The 23,356-nt window shown below is 38.6% G+C and overlaps 2 protein-coding genes across 2 annotated transcripts in view; one reads left to right on the top strand and one right to left on the bottom strand.

The window, feature by feature from the left end:
* Positions 1-23,356, bottom strand: part of LOC105921678 (NLR family CARD domain-containing protein 3) — a 1,041,521-nt gene that overhangs the window by 47,733 nt on the left and 970,432 nt on the right. The window lies entirely within an intron of this gene.
* LOC118557865 (gastrula zinc finger protein XlCGF8.2DB-like) lies at positions 21,751-23,101 on the top strand. Its single transcript, XM_036128340.1, has one exon. It carries the CDS (start codon positions 22,035-22,037, stop codon positions 22,827-22,829), a length of 795 nt encoding a protein of 264 aa, XP_035984233.1. The 5' UTR covers positions 21,751-22,034; the 3' UTR covers positions 22,830-23,101.

Below are 23,356 nucleotides of genomic sequence, written 5' to 3'. Positions count from 1 at the left end.
ATTGTTACAGGCTCATAGCCTTTGGATCAAAACCTATTTTTTTTGGCCTAATCACCCACAGCTTTTCTCCCCATAACTCAACCCTATGGAACAATAGAGTAATAACACTTAATCGTAAATCTTCATAAAGGAACGGCTCAACAAAGACGTTATTTATGTTACATTTGTTATATATTTATGTTATGGATAACAGCGGTATATTAAAATATTCCGATTTTATTAAAAATATGATTTAAATTGTTCTCAGAGGGCGTAGAACAAACTTTGTAAATCGATTCCACTGCCTTTAATTCACTTGACCAAAAACTTTAGGTTATATAATAATACTTCACCAATACTGCCCACTTTGATGATTGCACAACGCAATCTGTTTGATAAAAAAATGTATTAATAGATTCATTAGCAGTTTTTTGAAAGCCAGAAAATGTCATGATTATTTGGGAGTTATTCCTGTTAGTTCAGATACAGTTGATAAAGCATTCTCAAAATTTGTTAAATGGCCTATTCTACCTAAAGTCAAAGAAACTCACTTTAAAGTCATAAACAAAATTTATCCTGTGGTATAATTAAAAAAAAAGAAGAATGATTTGGTTTTGAGGTGGATCAATGTTCCTTTTGTAATGATAACAGCAAAACTCTTGAACATCTGTATCACCCATGTCCACACATCGCTGCTGGAATGAGATGAAAGATTGGATTCCTCTGAAAATAAAAGATGTGCCCCCATTTGCTCTATATGATGTAATCTTTTTATATGGACTATCTTCCTTTGTCTGTTTCTGACACAAATAATATCCTGCTGTTGCGTTTATATTATTTCCATTGTGCTAAATGGAGAAATGCTAGACCCTCCTTTCATTGGTTTATCAATGACTTTAAAACCTTTTTTTCATCTCTTAAGAAGCTTAAAAAAAGACAGGATCTGATTGGTCTATTTGTTTATCTTAGGCATAGGATTGGCAAATGTGAATATTTTGGGGTAGATGAAACAGTTGAACACGTGATGTTGTACTGTAATAAATATGAAGAGGACAAACAGCAATTCATTTAAAATGTAAGTAAAATAAAAGTTAAATTAGATTTATTTGAATTATTCAGAAGTTATTCAGACAGTAACATTTACAGGATAATATTTTGATATCTAAAAATAACACAGTTGTATAATAGAATTTAATTCCTGAGAGTCATTCCGGTCCACACTCCATTCCAGTAGATGGCGGAAATGGATCAATCTGTTGTTTGCCAACCACCAAAAATTTTTTTTTTGAAGAAGAATATTTTCAAATAATTTAACTGAAAAAGAAATAAAGGAAAGAGAAGGTACAATTAATGAAAACAGGCAATTGTTAATAAAAAATATAAATAGTAATGACTTATTAAATCTTCCATTTTCTTTTGTAGAGCTTAAGAATGCTTTAGGGAAATCAAAAAATGAATCTCTAGGTAAAGATCAAATTTCATACATTATGATAAATCAGTTAAGTAATTCATCTAAAAGGATTTTATTGCATTTCTACAATAAGATTTGGAAAGTAGGTCATTTACATAAAGCTTGGAAGGAAGCAATTATTGTTCCTATTTTAAAACCAGGTAAAGAAAGATCAAATCCAGGGAGTTATAGGCCAATTGCATTAACATCGCATTTATGTAAAGTAATGGAAAGAATGATAAATGAACGGATGACTTATTTTGTTGAAAAGATAGGGTATTTATCTAAGTTCCAAAGTGGTTTCAGGAAAGGGAGAAATACAATGGATTCTATTTTGTTATTGGAACATGTAATAAGAAAGGCACAAGTTAATAAAGAGAGTGTGATAGCTGTATTCTTTGACATTGAAAAAGCTTACGACATGATGTGGAAAGAAGGATTTTTGATCAAATTAAAGAAGATGGGAATTGGGGGTTCAATGTTTAATTGGATAAATGATTTTCTCAATAATATATCTATACAAGTAAGAATAGGAAATCAATTATCAGAAAATCTTTATGTTGAAAATGGTATTCCCCAAGGAAGTATAGTTAGTCCATTATTTTTTTCTATTATGATTAATGATATGTTTGAGGATGTGGAAAATAAAATGGGTGTTTCTTTATTTGCTGATGATGGAGCAATTTAGAAGAGGGGTGAAAATATAAATTTCATCATTAAAAAAATTCAAGAAGCCATTAATAAAATAGAAGATTGGTCTTTTAGATGGGGATTCAAGGTTTCTGTAGATAAAACAAAGATTTTGTTTTTTACAAGGAAAAAAGTTTCTGAAGAATTAAAATTACAAATTTATAAATAAGATTTGGAAAGGGTAAAACAATTTAAATTTTTGGGTATATGGATGGATGAAAGGCTTATTGAGAAGATGATTGATAAGATGATTGATAAATGCAAAAACATTTTATAAATGTTATGAGATGTTTGGTTGGGAATGAATGGGGAGCTGAGAGGAAGGCATTGAAATACATTTATACAGGTTTAATTAGGTCTGTTTTTGATTATGGATGTATTGTTTTTGGTTCAGTATCAGTTTCATTACTTAAAAAATTGGATATTGTTCAGTATCAAGCATTGAGATTATGCACAGGGGCCATAAGAACAACACCAACTTCAGCATTACAAGTAGAAATGGGAGAAATGCCACTAAAGGTGAGGAGATTACAATTACTTTCCACTTACTGGTTTCAGTTAAAAAATCATTGTGAAAATCATCCATGTCAAGAAATTTTAAAACCAAGTTGGGAAAAAGGGAAGAAGAAATTAAATTATTTTGGGTGGATAGCAGATTCTAATATAATAGATCTTGAATTATCTCAAATAAATGGCAGTAGAACAGTTATTAGATAAATACTTCATCCATCTATGCTACCTAAAATTGATGTAGATTTAAGCTTGTTGTATAAACGGAAAAATAAACAGGATATTTCAGATTCAAATATGGTTGAGCAATATATAGATAAAGAATATTATGGATATGTAAAAATTTATACAGATGCTTCAAAAGATTCAAATAATAGGAGTGGTGTTTCGTTTGTAGTTCCAGAATTTAATTTTAAATCAGGTAAAAGAATCAGTGATGAAATTTAGGTTTACACAGGAGAAATGTTTGGCATCATGTTAGCATTAGAATGGATTGAAGAAATTAGACCATTAAGAAGTGTAAGTTTGTTCAGATTCTAGTTCAACATTATATTCATTTAAAAACAATCATTCAGATAGCAGACCGGATTTATTGGTAGAAATTCAGCAACTATTATTCAGAATTCAAGCAATGGGATTAATTGTTTCTTTTATATGGATTCCTTCTCATATAGGAATAAAAGGGAATGAGATGGCAGATAAATATTGTTACTGTTTCACCGTGCCGTGTCTAAGGTGAAACACCCTCGGTGGACCCAGTTCGTTTTACCCAGTCAGGCGACCCCCACTTACTTATTACCTTGAATGTAGGAAGCATAAAACAGACAAGTATGCTTTTAGTTATATTTTATCTAGGTAAAGACAGAGAAATAGTTACAGTCACACCAGCGCTGATGGGCCCCTGATCGGCAGGAGGCCTCGAGTGCTCATCACACAAACATTATAAAGGGATCTCGGGACACACCCATACAAGGGCGGTACACATCCAAACTGTGACATCAGCAGGGAAGCTGCGTCACCTCCAGGGTGGTATCTGATAGATATGTGCCAATCTTTTGGGTCAGTGCCATCTAAGTGTGCCATGCAGTTCTGGGATAAACAGCTCGTTCCACTTGACCTTGTTGATATCCTAACAGTCCCCCTGATGATGTGTCATTATGGCACATCACCAAAGATGATCAACCAGTGGAACGACAGCTCTCAGTCTGTCCCTCTCCCAGAACAGTCGGTCATTCCGTCCAGTCCAAGCAATCCAATCACGTCAGCTTCCGGCTTCCAGAGTCCATCCATCTGTGATCTCCATGGCAGTCGATAGTGCGGTTCAGTCTCTGGGGTCACACAATCTCTGCTGGTGTGACTGAAAAGCACTTTGTAAAAACAGTCCAGTTGTCCGTTAGCCCCCCCTGTTGGTGTGCCCCAAAGGCACATCACAACGAAAACAGTTCCAAGGAATGGGCCGGACAAACCACAATGGTAACATCTTAGCATCAATCAGCATGAATACTTCATAATTCAGCCTTTTTTACTCAAGCCCACAGTCCAAGCATTTTATCTACAATTTAGGGTTCAACTATTCAAGCTAGGCCTGTTTTAGGTTCCTATGCGCACATTATTTTAAGTTTACTTTAGACTATATAAGCTAAAGGTGTACCTTAATCAAGGCCAAATTCGTCTACTCTACCCCCACCCCAAGAAACCTCCTACTTGGTCCTCCCCTCTCCATTCCTATGGACAATCATCCAACACCTTCAGTCCTCACAAATCCAAGAGTACCAGTAGGGGGCATCAGAGGGCAGGCTGAGTCTTCATCACAAAAAACCATCTCTAAGAAATGGCAAAAAAGTGATGGAGCCCAGTCTAGGGGAATCCCACTCTGGGCCAATCTGAGCGAGAAGACACCCTGTATTGAATCTAAAAATTAGCCTTACCAAGTAATTTATGGATCTGTGATAGCCATCAGATCCTGGTTCTCTATATAACAAAGCAAAAAGATTGCAAGAACTGTAGGTCTTGGTGTGTGTGTCTGTAACAGAGAGTTTCCATTCTTAGTCATAAAGCCATAATGATCAACATATTGCAACATCACAGTATAAACATCATAACACATAAAATCAAACATGGTGATGGAAGTCAGTGGAGAAGAGAAAGGAAAAAATCAGTTTTGTGATATAAAAAGTGTCCGTACGTCAATAACGCAAGTAAAAAACGTCAGGCCAGTCTGAGCACGTGGCGGACATGAATCTATTCGCGCATAAGTGGTCAGCTCAGTGTTCTCAGGCAACTGCTCCTTCATGGCAAATCCATAGGTCTCTGGCATGTACTCCCAAACTTCTTAAGTCCTCTTCTTATTCCTCAGCATGGACAAAAACGATTTAGTTGGATGGTAATGAGTGTCCTGTCCTTTTTCAGGCAATAAGCATTTTATCCCCAGGAAAATGCTCTGTTGAGATGGTTGGCAGACACCAGGCCTTGTTTACTGTTGGATAACAGAAACAAGGTGTAATTAGTGTTCTTATCAAGACTCCCAATCCTTCTTTCATTTACCTTCTTCAAACACTTTCACATCCAGATATTTCCGTTCACAATTATTATGCTCTTAGCTTAACCTCCTTTACTGTAATCATTAGATCTTGCATTACCCTTATATAAAAGAGAAATCTGAAAGTTCAACGTTATCTGCAGCAGCATTTCTCTATAATTCTTTCCCATGTGTGTCTCATCTTACAATTGTCCAACAGTTGAAAAGATCTCTGCAATAGAAATTTATCATCATATGTTTCATGGCTACTGTGACACGGTTCATCTCAATTTATCTAGCACACAAGGAATTGTATTAAAACCTTTCAGAAACTTCTTACTGAACCAGCTGCAAAATACTTCACATTTTTCTAAAAAGTCCAACAGAAAAACCCTTAAGTTTGTAAAAGAAAGCTCCACTATATATATTTGCAGAATAATGTTGTGATGTTAATAAGAAGCAGCCCTATGTACTTCTTGTCTTATTTTGAAAAACTCAGCTAAGAGAAAGGAAGTGTGTGCATGCCCCTCGCCCACACGGAGTTGTGATTGGTTGCTATTCAGGAAGTGGGTGTAGCCCAGGGCGGAGACAGGAAGTAGTTCTGTGAATCACTTTCAGCTTGACGTGCATCAACCCAAAAGACTTGTAGGTGAATGCGCCCTCCACCTGAAGCGAAGAGCAATTCTACCCCCACTAATTCTTGATTTTTTAATCCCTTCTGCTTGTTTTAACAGACAGCTTTTGTAAGCGACCCTGGTTTTTATCTTATGTCCCCCTGTTTGAATCTTGTTTGAAACAAACCTTTAAACTGTAGTATGCTGTGAGCAGTAACTCATTGTTGCTTATTAAACACATCGCCCCCTGACCATGTAAGTAGCTCCATACTGCTCTAGGTCTTTAAACCTTTTTCAGTCATTCAACATTAGTTTAATTGATAATACATCCAAGCATAATTATATCCCCAAGTAAATCAACCCTTTAACAAGTATCTAGTTCTTGTTCTCATGTGTTTAGTTTATCCTTGAAAAACTTTAAGCAGACATTACTCCGAGTGATTTTCTTACATTCTCATACATTTATTATTATTACCTTTGTGATCTTATATCACCCAGTGATCTATAAATCCTTATTTTATGTTTGCACCGTCTTGTCCCAGCAGATTAAAAATTCCCATTTTAGAATTTGCTTTTTTGTTTCATCAATCACTGTCTGTTGTGATTATTGAAGAAATTGTGCAGTTCCTTTAAACCCTCTTAAATATTGACCACCCATTGGTAAATGATCAGCTTTAAGTTTTGCCCTTCTTCTAATTCTTTGTTTAGCCTTAGTATCTGCACCTTAAATTGACGAATAGTGGAATTCTTTGTATAAACACTTCTCTGTGTCCTTATTTGTTTTGGCCTCTATAATTTTGTTTTTTGCATTTTAAGTGTGAACCTGGTCAGGATAGAGAAAGTCATCTCCGATGCTCCTTTTGGCAACCCCAGCAAACCCAAACATAAAATTGTTCACAGTCAGTGTTAGGTTACAGGTAATCCCTGTGGGAACACGACGTCGTCTCCTTGGTCCAACCTGGTTTCAAGCGCCTGGGTCATCGAAACACTCCACCACCTGCGACAAATCTCTGACATTTTCAAACCACAGCAGCAATTCCTGGGTGTCCCACACCCCCTGTCTGAAATGTCTCTCGTCGTAAGCCCAGGCTTTCAGTTTCTCTCCTGTTAAGTGTCCCCCTTTAGAGCCCATTTACCCCACAGTGTTCAAGAGTGTGTTCTAGGTGCGTTTCCTGAACGCCAACCTCTCCATGTCATGTTCGTGAAACATTGTAGTTGAATTCCATCACCTGTGAAGCAAAGCAGTCATGCATAGTTCTTTTCAAGATTTTCTTTATCACAGCAGTAGTGTCACTGTCTGATGCCATTGCAGCTCTGATGTTCCTCAGAGCCAACCTTCATGCATTGATATCATGTTGAAGCTGTTATCCTTCCTCATCATCTTGTGTCCAGGAGTCGCTTCTGCTGTCCTGACCAGATTCCAAATGTCCAACTAATCTAATTGACCTCATTACTTTTTTGCATGTACAAGAGGACGATCGTTAGATTATCCTGGTCTAAAAGACCACTAGGTTAATAGATGACTAAACTATATTTATGTGGGTTTATTTCTTCTGGATGTTTTAACATTTAGTTAAAGAACAACTATTGTGCTATTTTGTGTTTAAACAGATAGTTTTTAAGTCTCCTCACACCTTTTAGGTAACTGCGTACAATTCCAAACTATTTACATTGGTGCTTTAATCCTAATTTACCCAAGTTATTTATTAGAATAAGGCATTATTCTAAACCTGCAGTTATTCTGCTTATATTGAAAAATTAGCTTGCTCACTCGTTCGTTCAGTCGGTTATGCTATTAACTGTTGCTGTAATGCCTACTTTAACTTTTTCGCCCACTAGTTTTGTCATGATCATAATTATCGCCCATTGATGTAATAGCATACATTGTTCTTATCCACTTTCCTTTTACGTTTAAACGGCCCCTCTATGTAATCCCCAATATAAGTTGTCAAACCTTTTAGGTTTAGCATAATTACTTAAGCTGCTCTATGCTCTCATCCCGTAACTTAATATTTTGGTGCAAAATGGATGTCTTTTAGCAGTTTCCCCCTATTTCTTCTCATGCATGATGTATTTTATGAAGCTTATTGCATCTTAAAGGTGCCTCTTTGAATCTTATTCAAAACCCCTGTGGGGTTAATAAAATTCCAAAACATATCTATATGTATTTTAAATGATTTAAATAAAAACTTTGTTAGAAAAGTAAAAGAAAATCCTTCTTATCAGCGGCCCAAAATCTCTACCAGCTTTGTTTCCAGACCAGTACCACTTGTCCGAATGCGTTTGACCCTCTTATCGCTCGCTAATAACAGCTCTGACTTAAAACAATTAACATCCTAGGGGTTTAATAATAATCTTGATTGCTTTTAATCTGAAAGTTTTCTTCTAAGCGCATCCGCCAATGTGTATGTTTCTAATGTGTGTTTTGTGTTTTAATTATGTGCAGGAAAATCTGATGTGAAATGCAGAAGGGGTGTCTGCCAACTCATCTTTGTTTCGTGTTGCGGTCCACTGAAGGTTATCCGATGCGTCTGTCTTTTTCCCCCGCAATTAGTTGTCCATTTTCAGTCCTCATGTCTCAGTTCAACAGCACAACATCGTTCCAGGACAAGCGCTGTCCATGAATATTCTTTCTTCAATCGTTGTGTCTGAAACCACAAGGAATTCTGCCAGCATTTTGCCAATATGGATTTTGTCCAAAATCAAATTGTCCAATACAAGAATTGTCTATCTTCATCCGTAGTGTAGTGTAAATAAGTTGAAAAGAAAAAATCAAAACAAAAATTACAAGAAAACTGTCTCAAAACAAAATCAACCACATCGTTCCCTCTGAAACAAAATTATTCTTGAAGTTTTTCACCTTTACCCCAGATCTTGATCCCTTAAAAATTTATCCAAGCAAAATATTTTACAGACAGTTCAACCTCTTTGTATAAGTTCATTAATAAAAAACATTTCTCTTAACTTTGTAGCATCACATTCCCATTAAACCTCTATGCAGCTTCTGCAAAAATTACTGATTATTTTTTTTTATTTTTTTTTTTTTTTTTGATTAAAAACTGGATTAGGCAGGAGTCAAGTACATCACCTTTTTCTCCTTGTCCCAAGGATCAGCCCCCATGGCACTGCGGCACTGTTTCTGTATTCTCTCGCATCTGAGAATGTCTAAAATGAGACTAAATCTCTATGTTAGCACATCCCTATCATATTGACCAGGTTTCTTTGCAAAGAAAAAGAAGCAGAAAGATAGAGCTGTTAATAGCAGAAAGCAACAAACAATTTTAAGACACCACCTTTCCTGCCGGAAGATCTCCTCAGTCAAAACTAAGTATAATTTAGTGTCCAAATCTGATTATAACTCCTTACCGCACTGTCTCCTCAGAGCCCCCCGTTGGCAGAAAGGTGGCGTCTCCTTTATTCTGAAAGCAATAACTCAGAGAAAAACAAGAGTGTTAATAGCATGTAGTTAAAACCCTGGTCCCCTTAGTGTCACTTTAACGTGATGTTGTTCTGCTGATCCTGGGAAATTAGATCTATTCCTCACCTTTCCCCTGAACTCCGTTCAGAACCCCTCCAACAGAAAGAAAACAAAAAACAAAAGAAATTAACAAACAAAAACAAACAAAATTGTCTTCCAAGGAGCACAATTATGTCTATTACAATATGACATAGGTTTTTGACGTACTTTTTGATATCCTTCTGGTCCTTTGACCATGTGTATTTGCTGTTAGTAATACTTTTATTCATATATAACTTTTCAATCTACATTGGTCAAGGGTGAAACTTTAATCAATGATTTTCTCTTTTAGTTTTTTGAGCTTCTAGTGTTTTTCTGTAAATGATAAGTGTTTTCCCGTAAGCATATTGAGAAGGCTACCCAAAAACAAAGAGATTAGAAGTAGAATCCCTTCACAAGCTGGCTTTATTTTATTTTTTCCCTCTGACATAGTTTTCGTGCCCCTAGGCCAGAACACACAGACCCAGCCTTGCCATAACATTCAGATGTTTACATCGTGGTCAGATTTGTTTATCATATCTATTGTCCTGTTTCAGGTTAAACTGACCCTCTGAGGCTTGCCTCAGCTCAGCATAACTAATAACATCAGATGCTTTTGTAACCGATGATATGCTTAATGTGGCCTTGTGATACTTCTCAAAATTTCTCATTAGCTGCATTCAAATCCCCAGTAAAAAGAAATAAAATAAATTAATACAGAACCCTTAGAAAAGCAACCATATTTAGTCCCATACAGTCTGTTTAAAGCAGTTTGTCTCATCTATTTAAATCAAAAATCATGTATATCTTAGTGCTCTTAAATTCTTCTTTTTAGGCAGCTGTAAAATCCTTTTCTCCCAAACATTCTCCCATATGCTCCCCATATGCTGTTTGCCATTTTATTAATGTTCTAAAATTACAATATAAAAGCTTTTACTCTGTTATTATTTCAGCTGTCATGAATTCATTGACAAACACAAGCCAAACGCAATCTAATAGCATAACTGAATACAGCCCTAACGCCTCTGGTTGCTGTACTGCATATTTAAGCTCCAAACAACAAAAAACGTTATCCCCAGTCCCAAGTATTTCCTACAGCCCTGGGATATTTTCTGTTTAAGACACGTTAACATCTCTCAGTGTAACAATTTAATTTGCCCAGATATTTAATGTTAAAAAAAAACAAACTTTGTTATTTAAATCTCTCTTACTTTTACCTTTTTGTTAACCTAGTCCATGCTCAAAATGTCATTTGAATTACGGAGCTGCAGTTCTCCCAAAACAAATGATCATCTTGAAACCATGAACAATAATTTTTAACCGAATTAATTAATTCACACAGAAGAACGTTTAGTTACAAACGACACATACATACGTACAGTTACATACAGTTACATACATACAGATACATAGAAACTGACGACATTCAGACAAACAAACACACGCAGGCCTTTACTTCTGACAGGGAGGAAGGGCTGGTCAGATCCTAACGACGGTTAGGGCAGCTTCTTTCAAAATGCCCTGGGTAACCACACGTCCAGCACAAGGGCACATCATAACCTTTGGTTGGTCCCTTTCTATGATTTCTGTACTGCTGTGTATCTCTGCTGGGAATTTGTCCCCATGGAGGACTCTGATACATCTGAAATGGTACTTCTGGAGGGAGGGATCCCACAAACTGGTCTGAACCAAACACAGGTGTCGGGGCCATAACCATCTGAGCTTTTGCAACATTCTTCTTCCTCCTCCTCCTTTTACTTTGATTGTCTCTCAGCTGTTGTAGCTCTTCAGCTACGAGTTGTTGTTTTAAGTTCTGTATATCACTGCTAAGTTGCTCCATGTTTTTATCATCTATATCCAGCTGATGAACCAAAGCTGCCATCCATTGATCTAAAGGCATATCATAACTCGCAACCATTCTATACATGTTCTGCTTAACATCCTGTACCTGGCCCTTTAACATTGCTTGTTTAAAGAGTTGCTGCAGCGTGACTGATAACGGGCAAGAGCCTGTGTGGTTTTCCCAAATTTTCAACATTCTGTTCACATATGCTGAAGCCGACTCCCCTGCACAACGTGTAGTGTCATTTAAAAGGGCAGAATCCGTACTTACCGGATAAAACGCCCTCAGTGTGCTCCAAAGTTGCTGTGCCACCGGGGCCAGAGGGGCAGCTGTTCCTAGTACGTCCGTTCCAGCAGAGACTTCAACCGCATGTACCTCTTGTGGTTCCAGGTATGCTGATAAGCCAGTCCTCACATCACCAATAGCCAATACATACCCGCTTAAAGTCTCCACGAATGCTTGGATCCAAAGGTGCGCCCCTTTTCTGGGATCAGGGAACATGTGCCTCAGATGAACGTTGTCAGCACATGAAAGAGGGCTGTAAACAGCTGCATTCACCTGTCCTGTAGCACTGTGAGTCTGAAACAATGGCAGTTGCACACTTTGTTTTGTTGCAGGTAAAGAAAGATCAGTTTCGCTAGAATGCAGGTTACATCTGGGTCTTACGTCACAGCTTACCTGTCCCCCACATAATTCTATACCAGGCACATGCACCAAAGGGTCTGATGAAGTCACCACACTCCTGGCCTTGGATAACAGTTCTCCCTTATCACCATGCAGATTGTTTTGCATAGTTGTGTACTTACCTTCTTGTTTGAAAGAAGATGATTCCCTTACCCCCTGCAGATTTTCACTCTCTTGTTGTTTGTCGAGGCCTGAGAAGCACATGCTGAAATACAGTTCAGTTAGTTTTATCAAGCCTGCTATTTTGATTTCCTCTTTTTGGTATTTTTCTCGAGCAAACTCACCTTCATCACCCGTTTCTACTTGTGCTAGGGCTAATCTATTTTTTTAACATCTGCAAATAGTAAGTGCACATTTGGGCCTCTGGTGGTGACCCTTCTGTATCACCAAAAACCCCGTCTCTCCTCATTTTTTCACACCACTCCTCAAATTGTTTTAAATGGTTTTCAGCATCTCTGTGTGGAAAGCTTGCCATTATGCTCCTTTTTCCTGTCTCCAGCAGTGTTCCTAAAGAACCCCCCTGGAGCTCATTTTCTGCCTGATTCTCAGCCATTCCAGCACTCACACGTCTTGGCCAACCTGCTGGGACAGCGTCCTGACCCCGGTCCAATGAGAGCTTATTTTTTATCTCTCAGACACCAAAACTTATTATGTTCCTATATGCCTTATTATTGTGTTTTTACACGGCAGTTTCAATGAGCCAGTGTACTCAGGATGAGAAGGCCCTTACCCTTCACTTCCACGGCTCAATGACAATAACGTGTCTCACACACACACACACACACTCACACTCACACTCTCTGGCCAATCTTTTAGTTAACTCTGTACGTACCTTCGGTCTTGCTGGTTGTGTGTGCGTCCAGCTCACGGGTGTATCTCGGCATTGCTGTCTCTACGACAGGTTCTCGGCTTCTCAAACTAGATATCTTGAACTCACTGGCTGATTTTCTATATTTGTCTGTAATCGGGGTTTTAACAGAGCCACCCTCCGTCAAACCTCCGCATTCATACTATTGTGTATTTGCCAGGTCTTGTTCTCAATCTCATACGCGCTCGTTTTTCGAAAAAGGCAGCTTTTATATTTCCGTGAAGACGAAAGATTTTATGTTAGTCCCCGCGGAAGATAAGGGGCTCTAAACCCACGTTTTCTAGGCTACACGATGTTTTAGAAGCCACGCGTAATGGCGTGTCTGTCAGAATGGCCGCTTTTATGCTAGACACAGAGGAAGACGTATTTTCCTCTGTGCCTAACAAGGGACCTCTAAACCCAATATTCTCAAGGTTCACAATATTTTCAGAAGCTTGGCCAAAACTTCCCGGACTCTCACCTCTGTGACCGCACGCAAATCCCAAATTCTCATCGACACGTTTGCAAACTATTATCCTCAAACCTTTCTCTGCCTTTAGAAATACAAAAAGTCGGCCCTCCAGGAAGAAAAAGACACTAGGAGATAAATGGAATCTCCTTACCTTTTGTGCGGCCGCACGCTGTGTGTTTTTCTTCCGGAATGGCGTCCTGACCGGAAAAACGGAAGGTGGTACGTCGTCCTTTGGGTCCGGGCGGAAACACCAATTTGTTACTGTTTCACCGTGCCGTGTCTAAGGTGAAACACCCTCGGTGGACCCAGTTCGTTTTACCCAGTCAGGCGACCCCCACTTACTTATTACCTTGAATGTAGGAAGCATAAAACAGACAAGTATGCTTTTAGTTATATTTTATCTAGGTAAAGACAGAGAAATAGTTACAGTCACACCAGCGCTGATGGGCCCCTGATCGGCAGGAGGCCTCGAGTGCTCATCACACAAACATTATAAAGGGATCTCGGGACACACCCATACAAGGGCGGTACACATCCAAACTGTGACATCAGCAGGGAAGCTGCGTCACCTCCAGGGTGGTATCTGATAGATATGTGCCAATCTTTTGGGTCAGTGCCATCTAAGTGTGCCATGCAGTTCTGGGATAAACAGCTCGTTCCACTTGACCTTGTTGATATCCTAACAATATGCAAAAAGAGCAAGTAAACTCAGTTTAATTGATATAATAATTCCATTTAGTAAAGGTGAAATAAAATCAGTAAGTAAGAAAAGGATTAGAGCAAGGTGGCAGAAACAGTGGGAAGAAGAAAGAACTGGAAGATGGTTTTATAATATTCAAAGAAAAGTAGGATCAATGAGGATTACATCAAGGAATAGAAGGGAAGAAACAGTAATGCCAAGATTACGTTTTGGACATACAGGGTTAAATAGCACGTTATTTAAAATGGGGATTCATGATACAGGAAAGTGTGATTTTTGTTTTGTTGAAGAAACAGTGGAGCACGTTATATTATTTTGCAGTAAATATGATATTGAGAGAAATGAATTGAATTGATTAATTTATTTTTCATTTATAGTAGTAGGATATTAGAGTAGGTCATCCCGATCCACACTCCATTTCAGTTGGTGGCGGTAATGCACCAAAAGTTGTTTGCCAACCGCCATAAAACAATAGAAGAAGAAGAAGAAGAAGAACATTGATCTCTTCCGGGTTCATTGTCCTTGTTTTGCTGTGAGGCCAGAAGCGGGAGTGTTGGTGAGGCTGAAAGAGAGCAGCAGCTGCTGCAGGTGATGAAGTCTGGAAAGAAGTCCAGCAGCTGGAGGCACAGCGGAGAAACTGGAGGGAAGCAGGAGCTCAAAGAGCGGCAGGACGCAGCAGAGGAGACACCGATGATGGGGGATGTTTTCCAGCCCAGAGTTCTGCTGCACCCATCAGGTTTGGAGATTTCCTTCTTCATGCTAACTGTGTGGATGGAGCTAAAGTTTAGGAGCCGTTTTCAGCAGCTGATGGATTCCTCCTCTTCATCACAACTCGTTGCAGGCTTTCCCCCAGAAAACTGGCTAAGCCTGCAGCTCTGCTTAGGAGGTGCTAATGCTAGCTTAGCATGTAGCTTAGGGGGTGCTAATGCTAGTTTAGCATGTAGCATAGAAGGTGCTAATGCTAGTTTAGCATGTAGCATAGAAGGTGCTAATGCTAGTTTAGCATGTAGCAACATTCAGCTTCAAGTTCTTCTTGTCTGTCTGCCTGGGAAAGTTCCTCCACACATCAAATTTTTTCTTTTTGTTAATTGTGATCGTATAGTGGTTTTGATAATACATCTTTAAAATGAATTTAATACAGTTGGGTCTTTCCTTTTTATAGATTAAATGAATTAGAAAAATAAATACAGAGAGCAATGAAAATTAATTATTCAATTATTTAACAGCACTTTCTGGTGGTTCATAGAAAATAAAGCTGACCATGTCACGTCGTCATAGAAACAGCTAACAAACTGACAGACTGGCAAAAATAAATGACAAACACAAATTACTGACATTTAATGTAACATAATTACCTGAAAGAGGAGGTCAACAGCAGTGAATTTCCCTACATGTCCATTAGCCTTTGAACATAACCACCAATATTACTCAGAAGAGAAGAAGATTTGATGGCTTACCACAGCAGAGCGCTGAACAGACTGTGTGGAATTTTCTGCTTTCCTTCGTATTTATATGCAACCAATAGTTATGAAACATATTTCTGTAAGATTTTCATGCACATATCCAATACCTGTTTACCTTTTACCTTTACAATCACCATCATTGGTCATCAGGTTTGTCACTTTTAACCGAGGAAAGAAAAGTGTAGAGGAGGAAGACGGTGGTTCCTAGCCTGATCGGCTTGTGGCCTTTGAGAGACTGGTGTTACGAACTTTGGCGACAAAGATTTGAAACTGTTTGGTCTGCTTGTATGCTTTGTACTACATCATGGTGATGATGACCCATCCAAATACAAGGAGAACCACAATAATGCTCATAACCTGAGTGTAGGTCCAATCTGTAGCTCTAGGGAAGCGAGGCAGAGGGACCGAGCTCAACTCTGATGGGGTGAGACTGAATTTAATCAGCTGGGTGCCTGCAAGTAAAAGCTGTCTTTCAGTCTTGAAATTGTATCCTTTAAAGAAATCTATTATTTTAATCTCTGAATCAAATTTGGCATTGTCAAGGTGATGCAGAAGGTGATGTGGACTACTGGACCTTGAGGTGGGGAACAGAAAATGGTTTGGTTGGGCAGTTTTAGTCTGTAACTGAGTCATGTTGCTCATAATATAACAGATCTTCTGTCTCTGGGGTGCTAACAAGTCACACCTGTTACCTGCCTGTTGAATTTTGGTTTCCACACCTGGATCTTTGAGGGTCATTCTAGCCTGACAGTTTTGTTCAGGGTACTCGTTCCTTAGACCACACAGGTAAGGGGAGTGCTGGCCGAATGGTTAGAGCAGTGCGCTGGCGATCTGTGAAAAATGCAAGTACCCGGTTTGATCCCAACTTCCTGCACTCAGGGTCCCTGAGCAAGACCCTCAACCCCTGACTGACCCTACAGTGGCAGCCCAGTGCTACCCAAGGGGATGGGTTAAGATGCAGAAGTGAATTTCTCCATTGTGAGATCAATAAAGTTCAATTATATTATATTATAATTGGTAAAATCTCTGATAAATATATTACTTGGACATACCCAGTGAATGTCCTTAGTTTTGCTACACAAGTCTAAGTTAGGGACCAAATAAAGTTTGGGGTCAGCATCGTGATAGGCTAACATTGAGGGGGTTTGTAGGTGTACGTTGCTAAAAACTGACATTCAATACTGATAGAATTATTATTACTATGTCTACATATTTTATGTTATTTACTATTTTCATTGTATTTGTCATATGTATTTACTCCTTTACTACTAAGAAGTTTTAAGGTTTTAGATCTCTCTCTTATAGTTGCAGAAGGCCTGCAGAAAGCAGAGAAATATGTTGTGACAATGATAAGGCAAGGCAAGGCAAGGCAAATTTATTTATATAGCACAATTCAGTACAGAGACAATGCAAAGTGCTTTACATGATTAAAATATAGGAAAATAAAACAGAATAAAAGCAAGTAGGGATAGTATAGAAACAAAAAAGAACATTTGAAAACAGTAAAACATTTTAACTTGAACATTCAAAGGCAATTCTAAACAAATGTGTTTTTAATCTCGATTTAAAGGAACTCAGGCTTTCTGCACTTTTACAGTTTTCTGGAAGTTTGTTCCAGATAAGTGGAGCATAGGAACTAAATGCTGCTTCTCCATGTCTGGTTCTGGTTCTGGTTCTGCAGAGCAGGCTGGAGCCAGAAGACCTGAGTGGTCTGGAGGGTTGATGCCCTGATAACAAGTCTGTGATGTATTTAGGTGCTAATTCAGGGATTTATAGACTAACAGAAGGATTTTAAAGTCTATTCTCTGAGATACAGGGAGCCATGGAAGGACTTCAGAACCGGGTCCATGTTCTCTACGTTCTTAGTCTTAGTGAGGACTTCAGAACCGGGTCCATGTTCTCTACGTTCTTAGTCTTAGTGAGAACGCGGGCAGCAGCGTTCTGGATAAGTGTTTTTATGAACTCTATTCAGCCATCTGGAGTGCTGCACTGTGTGAACTGCTTGGTTTTATCTGGAAGGTCACAGTTATTTTGCTTATCCCTACCCCTTAGATTCAAAATGGAACCAGGGATTCCTTTTCCTAATAAATAGAGAGGGGGCGACGGATTTGGACATCTGTATTAAGCATCTCCGTTCGATCTCCTTGCAAGATTATTTAAAAATCAATCTCATTGTTGTCTCTCCTTCTTGTGCTGTTAATGAATGTTTTAGGTGTTTGAACCTGACACTTAAGCCTTTACATGTTAGCTCTTTCAGTTATGGGAAGGTTTAATTGTGAAACACTGTTTTATTTCCACACCTAATTCCCACTTTTTAGTGCCTGTATCTGTCCACTGTTGCCACGGCTACAATAAGATGGGGATGGGGTGGTCAACATGACGTCTTTGGCAGTTTAATCAGTTTCAGTCTCATCTGTTGACATGGTTGTAACATTGTAAAGATCTAGTTGTTGATAATGCATGTAATGTGTTTCAGTGTTGGCTGCAGATGTTAAAGAAGAGGCTCCTGAAGAACAGAGTCCTGAGGGGGAGCAGCAGGAGTCAGAGCCCCTCCACATAAAGGAGGAACAGGAGGAACCCGGGGCCCATCAGGAAGGAGAGCAGCTCCTTGTGAAGGAGGAGACTGATAGCAGGTTTCCATTAACTGCTGCTCCTATCAACAGTAAGGATTGGTTTACTTTGTTTCTGTGTCCTGTGTTGCAGCTAAAGGCCAAAACTCTCTGGATTCATCAGCTTCCTATCAGACAAACCTATAAAGATTGTGTGTTACTGTCATTAAAATGTTATTCAAACGCAACACACAATAAGATTAATTTGTGTCATAATGTAGGAAATTTTATACATTGCCAGAATCCACACTGCATACATCTAATCCTACCAGAAAGATAGTAATTAGAGGCACACACATTGAAGAGGTGAATAAGTGATTCAAGCTGTGTGGTAATCAGGTAATTATTTTAGGGCAACAGTTTCATCCGAGTAGAGCCAGGCCAAATGGAACCAGTTTAAAAGGGACAAAAGTTTCCAGCCTGAACACAATGTAAAACCTGCCCACGGTCAGCATTTTTATTCAAGCAAATCTCAGCAAAAACCTTAATGGATTTTCACAGGATTGTCTTGTTGCAAACCTTAAACATAGAGCGACATAAACATTTACGAAAATACATTGTTCACTGTATTTATGTCTGTTGAGTACAGTTAGATGCAATATAATATTCTAATATTCGCTGCCAGCTCGTCATGCATTTTCGTTTGTGTACGTATGTATATGTATTAATTATCAATTTATTAATAATTAATTAATTAAATAATTATCAATTAACAAATAATTAAATAATTCATTAATACGTAATAATTAATTAAATAATAATTATTTAATAATTAATTCATTAATTATGGAATGGTTTATGAAAACTGTCCGAACCGTTCGGTTCGACTGTCTCGGTTCGATTCGTCTGTGTTGCGTTCGGTTCATGCGGTGCTCCTTTTTCTCATAGGCGAAGCGTATACAGATTTCAGAGCAGAAGGTGGCGGTACTGCGCACAAAGCCAACCACCAGACAAGAAGAAGTGAAGCAGCATAACTGGATGTAGCAGAAAAAAATCAGTTGTGGAGAATTGTGTGGGTATGGCGAGTGGGAAAGAACAGGAGTTGGAAGACGTGCCAGCAGCACTTTATACGTCTGCTGTATGGGACCACTTTGCATTTAGAGTGACCTACGATGACGGCGGAAAGAAAGTTGGGGATAAAAGTGCAACAATGTGCAAGCATTGTGCAACACGTGTTGTTTATGCTAACAGCAACACGACCAACATGTCAGCTCACCTGCGGAGACATCATTCCAGTGAGACAGTTGGCAGCGCAAGGAGGAGAGGGAAAGAGTCGACAGGACAACTTCAACTCCCCGCAGCTTTTAAACAGACAAACGGTGACGAGTCAGAAAGGGCGAAATGCCTAACTAAAGCAGTGGGATATTTCATCGCCAAAGATATGCAGCCTTATTCCGTAGTGGAGGGTGCGGGATTCCGTTCTATGATTAAAGCACTGGAGCCACGATATAAAATCCCCTCCCGCAAACACTTCAGCAACACGGTAATTCCCGCACTTTATGGAGAGACCCGACAAAGAATTGTTAAAAAGTTGTCTGTAGCGCTAGCTAGTGACAGGGACCCTGATCTTCAGGACTATCTGCACAGAAGCACAGCCCTGGATCCAAGATTTAAGTCCCTGCCATACTTGGAAGAAGACTTTTCAGAAAATCTACAGTGCTGTCGCCAGAGAGATCATGGAAATTGAAGAGCAAGTATTGTTTTTTTTTTATTCCGTAATTAGTACTAAATTTAATGTATTTTATCATCATTACAATTTCTCTCCTTTTTTAAACTAAACAGAATACTTGAGCCTTTGCATTTATTTTATTTTCTCAGTGTACAGTAGAGCATATCGTTTTAGTGTCTGTGCTGCAATGACAGTATTTGTTTTTATCAGTATTTTTAAACCTACCATACTATTTGTCATTTTATCATGCAGGTTAAAACCCAGAGAAGCCCAGGTGGCCAGTTCATCCTCAGCTGGAGAGCCAGAGGCATCAGAAGAGTCATCTCCTCCTCAGAAAAAAATCTGTCATGGTAGAGCTTTCTCCTCTTCTTGCAGAAGAACATGATAATAGAATGAGCAGAGCCTTGTTGTTTATAAGCAGTGCAGTATGTGTTAGTTTGCTTTATGCTATATTTTATATTGATGATTATTTACTGGATTATTTATTTTATTTTAGATAACATAGGGGCACTTTAGGTTTGATAAAAAATCCAGCCTTATTTATTTGATTGTATTTCAAACACTGCAGAACAAACTGAGTTTTGAGTTTTGATAATCAGGGAATTGAAACATGTCAATTTATCTTGAGTTAATTTCAAACAAAAAGACCTAAGTCTAGTTTTGATAGAGCCTATGCTTCTTTCTTAAAGATTGTTTGCCAAATAAATGAAGCACATGTTGGAACTAGCACTGTCTCCTCTCGCAATGATGTATCAAATGTCTGACTGCTTTTTTCTTTCAGTTTTAACCTGACTATACAAGACATAATAGATTTTCCTAACAATCAACATATACCGAACCGAAAACTGTGACCACGAAACCGTGAACCGAACCGTGGATTTTGTTAAACTGTTCCACCATATATATATATATATATATATATATATATATATATATATATATATATATATATATATATATATATATATATATATGCGCGTTAACTTTGTTAGACCATAACAGCGACAAAAGAAATTGCTAGAGACTGTAGCAAGACGGACACACACTCACTGTTGCCAACACTGCTCATTTCATGCGACTTTGGCCTTGTTTTTTTTTCTAAAGGCGCTTGTAAATTTCATGAGTCGCGGGTTTAATATCTATCCTGCACTACCGACACCGACGGTGAACACAGCCGAGCTGCCGCGTCTCTGAAGGCTGACTCAACGACACTCCCTTCTTCAGCCGTAATTGGCTAGGATGTTGCCTTCTGTCGTTGATTTGATTGGTTGAATTGTATGATTGAGAGTCAGCCGCCGGGTCTGACTCTCTGTTATTGCTAGGGATGCCCCCCCTAGCTCCCCACCTCAGCTGGCTCTCCTGCTCCGCTCTGTCTTTTAGATTGTACCTGGAACTCTGCTCTCTCTGTTTTCTGCTGTTTTGGCGCTAAGCTTAAGTATTTCTCTAAATGAAAAGGTGTTTTCCCCTTACACCCCTTTTCCCTTCAAAATATTGTAGTTGTGGCAGAATAGACAAAACTTCTCCGTTTGAACAAAATGACATCTCCTTGCACTCATTTTATTACTGTATTTTCTAAGTATAAAGGACACTTAAAGCCCTTAAGTTTTCTTAAAAATTGATGGTGTACCTTATAATCCATTGCGCTGTATGTCTTGACATAGACACATGAGGCATATTGGACAAAGCCTAACATTTTGTTTTAAAGCATGGCTGAAAAGGTCAATGTTGTGTCATCAGCACTTTAAGTTAAAAAAGGTAGCTCTACAAAGAACTGAATTCTTGTAGGGGTTATAACAGTCATGCCATTTTATTCTGTGTTTTACTGTTCTGCATGTTCTGTCAAAGAATTTAATCCAACAAAATGTACTAAATGTATCTTAATTAAAATGTGCCTCAGTTCAGTCTGAGATCCAAATATTTTCTAATGTACATCATGTGTTTCAATGTTCCCTGCAGATGTTGAGAAGAAGCTGATTGTTAAAGAAGAAGCTTCTTTAGACCACAGACCTCCTGCTGACCTGCATGACCCAAAGCCCCCCCCACATAAAGGAGGAACAGAAGGGAGTCTACATCAGTCTGCCAAGAGAGCAGCTCAATGGGAAGGAGGTGATTAATACCATCAGGTTTCCAGTCTCTCCTCCTCTCATAAAGACTCTGGATGATGAACAGTCTCTGCTGGTCTCACAGCTTTATCCAGACCAAATTGAAGGCAGAGAGCTTCCAGAAGAGAATGATGAAGAATCCATCAGGATACAAGATCATGGAGATGCTTCTATTTCTTTAGAGGCTGAAGACAGTAAGAAGGATGAAGATTACAGTGATGTAGATCACCCTTTCTCTGAGCTGAAACACTTGTCAGACTCTGGATATAAGAAATGTTCTTCAAAGAAGAAAAATGTGGAGTCATCTTGGAAAGGCCGCAGAGGAGTGAAGCTTAGCTGCAAAGACTGTGGTAAAACATTTACTGGAACATACAGTTTAAACAATCACATGAGAATCCACACAGGAGAGAAGCCTTTCTGTTGTGATCAATGTGGACAAAGATTTAGCGAAAAAGGAAATTTAACAAAACACATGAGAATCCACACAGGAGAGAAGCCTTTCTGTTGTGATCTATGTGGACAAAGATTTACCCATAAATTAAGTTTACACATACACACAAGAATCCATACCGGACAGAAGCCTTTCTGTTGTGATCTATGTGGAAAAAGATTTAGTGGGAAAGGAACTTTAAACAGTCACATGAGAATCCATACAGGACAGAAGCCTTTCTGTTGTGATCTATGTGGACAAAGATTTAGTGAGAAAGGAACTTTAAACAGACACATTAGAATCCATACAGGACAGAAGCCTTTCTGTTGTGATCTATGTGGAAAAAGATTTAGCGAGAAAGGAAATTTAAAAAAACACATCAGAATCCACACAGGAGATAAGCCTTTCTGTTGTGATCTATGTGGACAAAGATTTAGCGACAAAGGAACTTTAAACAGTCACACGAGAATTCACACAGGAGAGAAGCCTTTCTGTTGTGATCTATGTGGACAAAGATTTAGCCATAAATCAAATTTAAAAAGACACATGATGATCCACACAGGAGAAAAGCCTTTCTGTTGTGATGTATGTGGACAAAGATTTACCCATAAATTAAGTTTACACATACACATGAGAATCCATACAGGACAGAAGCCTTTCTGTTGTGATCTCTGCGGAAAAAGATTTAGCATAAAAGATCATTTAAAGACACACATGAAAAACCATAAAACACAAGACAAGAAAAGTTTTTGAATATCACATTTCAGTACAAGGCCAACGCAAGTGCTTTACATGAATAAAATGTCAAAAAATAAAAACAATCAGTTGGAATAAAAGTGTAAAATTAAAACAAAATAAAACAAGAAAAAAGAAACTAAGGGTAAATATTAATGCGGTCTCAGTTAAAAGTTTAACTAGAACACTTAAAATCAATCTTAAGCAAATGTCTTTATAATCCAGGGGCGGATCCAGGATTTTTCAAAGGGGGGTGCGCACCTAAGGGTCGTGGGGTCAAGGGTCATGGGGTCGAGACAATGTGAGGCTAAATGACCAAAGAATGCCATCTTTACTCTTTCACACTACCCTAATTATCCATCTAAGGGTTTTTTAATTGATAATAATTTTAATGGATGAACATAGGTGCAATGGGGTACCGCGCGCGAGCTATTTTTAGAAACACAACGTCACGATGACGTCACATCACGTGGTATGCAGTGGGGCAAACTCCGGAAACCCGCCGCTGTTTTGCTGTAAAAGAGACGTGCGTTAGCCTAGGTTTT

This window comes from Fundulus heteroclitus, chromosome 24 (assembly GCF_011125445.2).
Source record: "Fundulus heteroclitus isolate FHET01 chromosome 24, MU-UCD_Fhet_4.1, whole genome shotgun sequence".
NCBI lineage: Eukaryota > Metazoa > Chordata > Actinopteri > Cyprinodontiformes > Fundulidae > Fundulus > Fundulus heteroclitus.
The sequence above is the reverse complement of the archived record's forward strand: the minus strand, read 5'-3'. Positions and strand labels throughout refer to the sequence as shown.

Bases quoted from the DNA above. Each gene is read 5' to 3' on its own strand.
- LOC118557865 (XM_036128340.1), top strand. From the start codon at position 22,035: ATGAGAATCCACACAGGAGAGAAGCCTTTCTGTTGTGATCAATGTGGA.